At 48.5% G+C, this 8,102-nt stretch overlaps 1 protein-coding gene across 3 annotated transcripts; it reads right to left on the reverse strand.

Annotated features, from left to right (window-relative positions):
- Window positions 1-1,007: 1,007 nt before the first annotated feature.
- LOC101063439 (cholecystokinin-like) lies at window positions 1,008-3,220 on the reverse strand. 3 transcript variants are annotated; one of them, XM_029845129.1, is made up of 5 exons: window positions 3,114-3,220; window positions 2,614-2,734; window positions 2,390-2,548; window positions 1,343-1,460; window positions 1,008-1,060 (listed from the first exon to the last, which is right to left on the reverse strand). In XM_029845129.1, the coding sequence occupies exons 2-5, from the start codon at window positions 2,732-2,734 to the stop codon at window positions 1,039-1,041; spliced, it is 420 nt and encodes a 139-aa protein (XP_029700989.1). In that variant the 5' UTR covers window positions 3,114-3,220; the 3' UTR covers window positions 1,008-1,038. The 3 variants fall into 3 exon arrangements, with proteins under 3 accessions (XP_029700989.1, XP_003969006.2, XP_029700990.1); XM_003968957.2 differs by having other exon boundaries at window positions 2,390-2,545; window positions 3,114-3,219; XM_029845130.1 differs by having other exon boundaries at window positions 1,015-1,460.
- Between the last annotated feature and the right edge of the window lie 4,882 nt (window positions 3,221-8,102).

The following is an 8,102-nucleotide window of genomic DNA, read 5'->3' on the forward strand; positions in this document are numbered from 1 at the left end:
TTCAAGTCCAACCTCAGTCCCTGTCAGTGGCTTCAATAAATCACACACACACACACACACACACCCATAATAAGACAAACAAACCCAGTTTCCCCCAAGGCAACCAAAACCACCACTCTGAATAATTCACCAGGCCTGCTCTGCTCATCGATCGTACGCTCGTGCACCCGCACACGTCTGCACGCACACACACACACGCGCGCACACACACACACACACGCACACACATTTCATTTAACACTGGGGCAGCATAATAGGCTGCTTCATCACAATTCTCCACCACTGCGGAATCCTCCCCTTTGCTCCGGCCCAAGGCCCCTGGGGGTGGACCCCTGCAGGCGTTGGGCTTCAGTTGGCGGCACCGAGGCAACAAAATCTTAAAACATCTGCCAACTTTCCCACAAACCAAACAGGGCCCCCGGATTTATCTGCGTCAGAGCAAAGGCGATCGGGTCTTAATTATTTACCCGGCATCGCTTTCAGCAAACACTCAAAATTTCGGCTGCGCGTCAGAGCTGGTAATGATCTCGTCCTTCTTCTGAAGGCGTCCTCCATCCTCCTGAATGATGCATTCGCTGACTTTCATCTCCTTTCTCTCCCTCTGCATCACACGCTGCTGCCTCCACATTCATTACACTGTAAAACCAGTGGCTTCACCCTTTATCTACTGGGGGGGGTTCTTCCTTTTTTTCCCCTTTATGCTTTTGGAAGAATGCATTTTTATGTATTTACGCACATATGATGCCAACTGACCAGTTAATCTATCGTTAGCTTGGCTGATAACTTTCATATCGTACAAATGTAGCATTAAAATAAATCTATATATAAATGGTTTGTGACCAAGACTGTGGTGGATGTTCTGAATAAATTCCTGCTTTATATATAGAGAGAGTAATATATAGTAATATATATAGTATATATAGTAATATTTTCTCAAAGCGTTCTTTATGTTCCAAAGCTTTTGCTGAAATTGTCGCACCCTTTTTTAGCGGGAAGAACGCGCGGAGATTTGAGAGTTTGAATCTTTATTCAGTCCAGTTAAACAGATCCTGACACCATCCTGGAAATGATAAAGAAACCAGATGAGACTGGGAATGAGACAAACCTGGGATGAGTTAGAGCTTTTTCTGCAAAATTTTGCTGCGTGTGTGTTGCATTGTTACAGCTTTACAAACAAATATACAACAAATACATCATAAATAGACTCGTGTTGTAAGATGGTGAGCAGCCAGCTTGCATGTTTGTGCTTGTTTTTTTTTTTCTGTTTTTCTCGCGTGACCATGATGAGGGTGAGGAAGGGGGTTTGGGGGTGGGGGGGGGGCATTACGAAGAGTATTCGTACTCCTCTGCGCTGCGGCGGCCAAAATCCATCCAACCCAAGTAATCCCTGTCTGCTATCCGATGGTTGGCGCTCAGTCCCACGCCTCTGTTGTTCGCCGCCGAGTTCCTGCGCACGGAACCTGGGAGGAGAAGCGGAAAAGTGAGGAAAAACAGGGGGGGGGGGGGGGGCAGAAGCAGTGCCAGGAGGAGGCTTTCTCCAGCTGGAAAGAGGACGTTCTGCCAGCAGAGGACAACCTATCATTAGCCTGTCTTCCTCGTGCGTTCACGCGCGAATAAACGCACAAATCGGTCGTCAATTCCCTGGAATACGTGATCATTAGCGAACTCTGGATTTGGATCCCCCCGCCGACCTTCCCGCCATCGTGGAGCGTCTCCTCGCCTCCTGCGTCCAGAGAGGGACGCGGGACCTACACCTGCTCAGAAGTCTGTTTGCTGATCTGCACTCCACCCCCACACACACACGCGCGTGGATAAACATGCTGCAGCTCCCCGGTGTGCCGAAAAGATCGACCGCAGAAGGCTTGGCGACACCTCCCACACTGAGACGCGAAAAGTGAACAGCAAGCGTGCGAGTACAGACGCCCACGAGCACAGAAGACAAACAGGCGGGCGATGGCAGTCTCAACCTGCCCTCTGACACTTTACAACTTTCTGGCTGACTGCAGCGTTCCCGGGTCGGTTTGGCCCCTTTGATTCTCACATAAAAGCAACATGAACATCAAAGCAGGACGATTCCTCCCTGCTCTCCCTTGACACGACCGTCCGAGGAGAGGTGGGACCAGCGTCCGCGGCCCTTGAGCGAAAATCCGCGATTCGGCCGGATGGACGGGAGGGTCCACACACACTCGCTCTCTCAAACCACAAAAGCTTTTTGGAGCCGCTAATTCATTTTACAAAGCGGGCTTGTGCTCTGATTCCAGTAATTAGCCGACCCCCAAAGGGGAGGGGAGAGAAAGGAAGTGGCCCTTGTTTCTGAAAATTAGACAGACATTTTCCCCAAGAAGTCGCGCACGGACTCCTCTCAACCCCTGAACACCAAAACACACACCTTTCCTGGTGGAGATGAGCCTTGCCAGGAGCTCGCTGAGGTTGGCTCTGGAGTCCGGGTTCTCCTCAGAGAGAGGAAGAGCTTTCAGCTGGGGGGCAGAACGTCTGTGCTGGACGTGGGATTCCTCCAGACGCTGGCTGTCAGCCTTGAAGAGCACTGCTGGACACACAGAGCCCATCATTAAGACCCTGCCCAGGTTAATCTGGTTCTGAGTAACGCCGTACCTTCAGAGGGAGGGGGGGCGGAACGCTGGCCCTCCTCGAGGAGCTGGGAGGAGAAGGGGAGCCCGAAGCAGCCGGTGCACAGGACTGCCAGCACGACACACACGCACAACCCCGCAGTCATCTAAAACACACAGGGGGGGAGAAGGTTAAGGACCATTACAGGAGCGGGTCTCTGGCGGTCCTGAAGTCCGAACATCTGAAACCCCCCCCAATCCCCGGCTCACTCGTTGGCTCGTACATCCACCCTAAACGTGGAGCGACGCCACCAGGTCGGCTCGCTGGTGCAGACAGAATATTTGTATTTTAAGTCTGACAACAGTGAAAAATACGATCCACAAAAGTGTGATGCGTTCACAGACATCTAGTTAAAAACTAGACTAGTTATCCACTTCTGTTATCTAGTTATCCACTTCTGTTATCTAGTTATCCACTTCTGTTATCTAGTTATCCACTTCGTTTGGTATCTGCGCTGATGGACGATGCTAAAGCCGCTTTCTTACCTTGAGAAAGGAGGATCAGTTCGTTAGATGAGTGTGTGACGCGGAGGAGAGCACTTCTCTGTTGAGTGAGAAGGATGCCCCTCCTTTTATACTCGCCGCTCACTCTGTGTGTGCGTGTGTGTGTGTTACATGATGTAGATTCTGGCAGTGTTTGTGTGTCTGTTATGAGTGACTTTCCTCCGATTACAGCAGCAACAATGAGCTTTAGTTTTATTGTCTGTTTGAACATTGTAAATCATCAGCTGTACGTGTGTGTGCGTGTGTGTGTGTGTGTGTGTGTGTGTGTGTGTGTGTGTTTGAACCAATACATGCTTCCGTTATCTTTTGGGAACCCTGTCTGTTTTCAGTCCTAACGAGGACAAACGACGCGTTCAGGATATGGAGAAAACATCCTCAGATGTTACATCACAGGTTCAAATGACGATGAATTTGATGGGATGTCCTAACGCGCGTCGGGAGTGCACCTATGCACCTACAGGTGCAGCACAAGTCCAGCAACACGACGTCTTTGTGGGCTTAACAGGTAACTGGTCTTAAGATGTCCTGTCACCCCCCCCCCCCCCTCCAGTAACCACATGGGATTAACCCAGCTCACTGATGATGCAGGCACAGGAGATCAGTCGGCCCGTGTGAGGAGCTATTGATCAGCTGCTGCGGGTCAATGTTTTTATTAATGAAGCCGACGGCTCACTAAAGCGCCGCAGGATTGAGGTTTGTAGGTGCAGCATCGGTGTAGCATCAGCGGGGCCAATAACTGGGGCTAACGTCCACTGGGGGGCAACAGTTAGGAGAGGAAAGCTCAAATTAGGTGACAGATACATGCAGCACTTGTTATAGCCACAGCCAAAAGAAATGAAAAACACAATGTTTTCACTAAAGGATACAAGCTAAAGAAATAGTTATTAAAACCCAAATATGACTGCTTTGTTATCCTAATATACATAGTTATATTACTAAGAAGGAACCAAGTTTTGACATATCTTTGCCTATAAAAGTGTTAGAATATTCATTAGGATGCAGTGGAATGCAGTTCAACCTACATATCAAAGAAATTAGCACATAATGTTGCTTCACTTGAGAAATAGAGAAGTGTATAAACTGCAAAAGTTCTTTTCGACCGATCGTAGCCGCCTCTTTGGCCACCAGAAACTTTTCAGCGTCCTGGCTGCAGACATCTAAAAATAGCTGCATGAGATAACTGCAATGTGCTAGCAGAGAGTGTTAATGAGCAGTTTTCCTTCCTTGATGGACAGTCCACAGGTGACCCATGACACCAAGTTGGTAATTTTCCATAATCTATAACTGATGGGAGGTCAAATTTTAGCCTCCTTGATAATTCCGGACTCTTTCAGCGCATCGCTTTAACACAGAGCTGCCTGAGAAAGCTGCATGTTAATGTTAGCGGGTGTTAAAACCTTTCAGAATTTCATTCCCTCTCATGGCTGATGGTTCTCAATGGGAACAACCACAACAGGAGCACCGAGCCTCGTCGATTCGCTTCGGCGTCGCCGCCGTCTTCCTCGGCTCGCTCAAGGCGCAGCGTTTTCTCCAGGCACGCTCAGAAGGCAGGAGTGTAGGAGGCGAGGCCACGGCTGTTCAAATTAGAATTAATTAGCCACGGAGTGTAGGAGGTATGGAGGCTAATCAAATGTGCGTGTTTGTCTTTTTTCCACTGTGTGGAATTTTTGTTTTTTCCCTAATTTCACATTTGAGACTAAGCAACCTGTTGAACACGACTACTCAGCTTCCAACCAGTAAAAATGAGTGAAATCGCAGCTTTAAGGGGTTTGTTAAAGCACCTAACTGGGCGAGGGACAGATAAGAGCACCGTTGGGTAACAGTGGGTAATAATGCACAGGACAGGGGTATTATTGTATATGGTCTGTCTTCGTGGCACCGACTCAAACGCAATTATGTATACGCAAGTAGTGCCAGAAGACCCATTTACCCTCCGAACTAGACTCCAGAGTTTGTTTGCATCTTCAAAAGCGTGGATAATATTTATTTTCCATGTGTTATTTTCTCAGTCGACTCCGGGCTCCAAAGGCACAGCAGGAGATTCATACTGCACGCCCATCTGTTAGCTTCTATATGAGGACGTGTGCGTTTGTGTGTGTGTGTGTGTGTGTGTGTGTGTGTGTGTGTGTATGCAAATGCTTTTATTCCATTACGTGACATTAATGTTTATGCTGCAGATGCAGGTAACATCAGAAAACTTGATCTGAAGACAGGAGCTGTTAGAATCCGCTTGCATCTTGTCTCCCGTCCCGCCACGTCTTCCTCCACCTGATGGCGAGCATTCCCATGACCCCTCGCCGTCAGGATGAGATCCTTTCATTAACCCCCGGAGGCCGTCAAGCGCGCGGTCCGCTGCTGGTGGTCTCTGGAGAGGGTGTCCAGCGGCTCTCGCGCTCCATTTCAAGTGTGATAAAAACAACACTTGGATGCAAATTTTGATGAAAATCCAGCAATCGGGCTGCAACAATTCGCCGTCGGTGTTGAGGTATTGACACACCGTGACTGTGAATGCTAACAGCTGATTACCTGCTAGCATGGCTGCTAATCTTTAAATCACATTTGCCTGGCTCTTAAAATTCCCCATTTGAGACTGAATATAATCCTTGGCTCAAACTTTCTTTTGCAGGACGTGTCAGATTAAGTTGAACCTCCCCCCCCTTCACGGGCTGAGGGCGACTCCTCGGTGTCATGCAAATGAAACTCCCCGGAGATCAAGCACCTATCTGGACAGGACAGGAAGACCTATTACACCTTGTGCCTCCCCCATCAATTGCTCTGACACGCGGGCTGAGAGGACACACGCCTCGGAGCAGTGAAGGGCCCCATTATGATGGAGAGAGTCACACGTATTTCCATGTGCAAATTGCTCCTTTCCTTCTATTTCTCAAGATCCTCATTGAGCGGCACCAGCGTCCACTGAGACGGATCCTTGTCCCTTAGAAATTTACAATCTGCTGCAATCGGGTCTCTGTCCTTGTTAATCTCCTCAATGGATAGGATCAGCATAAAAATGAATACAAGTTTGGAAAAGATAATCAATAACGCTGCTTCATTACCAGCATTGAAGCACCCACACGAAACCTTTTATTTAGTAATATGATCAGAAGATTTAATAAGCGCGGTAATCAATGTCTGGCTATTAATAGCTGACTGTTCACGCTAAGCCGCCGTCACGGCTGAGACTTTTGCATCGTGGCCGAAGAAAGTGGAACCAGCTTTGTAAATCGAAGATTTTGTATTTAAAAGGTGCGATCAGTTATTTTTTTCTTTGCTGGAAGGATAACGTCAAACTGGAGTCCAACCACGAGGTAGGGAGGAAGGCTCCAGGTGCAGGCAGGGGCAGAGTGGGTTTTTTCTTTTAAACAAACACAATAACGTTTATATTGGACTGCGGTCGTGGAGGAGGCTGCCATTCACACTTTGGCGGGGTTGTCGTGCTCCAGCTCAGGATCCTGTTCTCCCGGGACGCTGATGAGAAGACGGCGGTCCTGATGAATGGGGCAATTTGTTGCCTCAACAAGGTTGTAAATATCCATTAACACAGGCCCACGTGCACCGTCATTAGCTGAAGGTTTCAGCCCAGGCTAACAGATTCACTCCTCACCAGCAGAGAAGGAAGAAGGTATGAGTGGTGGTGTGATGCCATAGTTGGTTTTATTAATGAGCAACTCACACACGGGGGGGACAAATCTCACACTTTTGACGCTAACCCTACGAACTCACGCTGCAAGTCGTTTCGATCTTTCTTCCTGCTAATTTGCATGACCGTTGCCTCTATTTCGGTCATTTCGGCTTCGACTCGTTAGTGTTTGTATCTTCAGGCACAAGCGTGACGAAGCTAACGCCTCTGAGCGAACAAACGTTTCGGCGTGCTGGTTTTATATCAGTGAAGACGTCGCTGCTGTTGTCCATAAAGAATGATCAATACTTCTGACAGGCTATCTGACAAGATGTCCACCTAAGGAGACTTAGTGGACACTTTAGGTTCAAACTCGTCCTAATTACGGCCGGCAGGTCATCCCGCCACCCGCCACCCCCATAAATCGTGTAGTGCTACTATTGGCCGCCATGTTTTCTGCTGCTTGCCAAGTTGCATTTTTCGCCCAATTGAGTCGACGAGGATTCATCATTTAAGCGGGTGAGAGAAGCGGAAGACGAGCAACGTTCACGCGTCCTGGATTTAGTTTGAGAGGGGTATTGTGGTGGCGACTGAAGCAGATCCCTGCGTGCGTCAGCTCGGCCTCGCTGCTGAATTATAAATGACACTGTGATTCGACACTGCTGACGGATGAGAGCGCACACAGGTTACTCCCAGTGAGCCGATGCGGCCGGGAGAGACAGATCTGAGACGACTCTGCCGCCTGGCTCGGAAACCAGAAGAACCGAGTCGTCCTTCAGGCAGCGCAGCCGGGCGAAAACCTTTGTTTTCAGTTAGCTTTAGCGTTGTCCGAGTAGATCAATAAAGAACCAAACTTCCATAAAATCAGATCAAATTTGGAGGAAGGAAACCACCTTTTCACACCCTTTTTTTTGCCGTTGATGCTTTTTTTTCCCCAGGCATTTTTACCATCTTCATTAGAATATTCACCATCTCGCCACTGTTTCTCCATCTAAGAGAGAAGTTTCCCACATCTTCCGGCTCCAGCGTCGCCCTGCTGGGTAGTTCCAATCAATAACGTCACATCCCTGAACAGCCGATCCCATGTCAGCCTCTTCATGAACGGGATCCTCTTTGAGGAAATTAGCGTGTTAATGCAGCTCTATTACTCATCCCGGCGGTTAAGTACGAATCCATTAGACTAATCATTAAATATTAATCAAATCAAACCACAACGGTCGTTCATATTTATGAACACGTGCTCTGTGTTCACGTACTCGAGGGGCACGTTGAGCATGCGAGGAAGGGACTGGCCAATGATAGAGGACAAACAATAATCATTATCACTCCCCAACGGAGGCTATCGCCTGATA

This window comes from Takifugu rubripes, chromosome 12 (assembly GCF_901000725.2).
Source record: "Takifugu rubripes chromosome 12, fTakRub1.2, whole genome shotgun sequence".
In the NCBI taxonomy this organism is placed as follows: domain Eukaryota; kingdom Metazoa; phylum Chordata; class Actinopteri; order Tetraodontiformes; family Tetraodontidae; genus Takifugu; species Takifugu rubripes.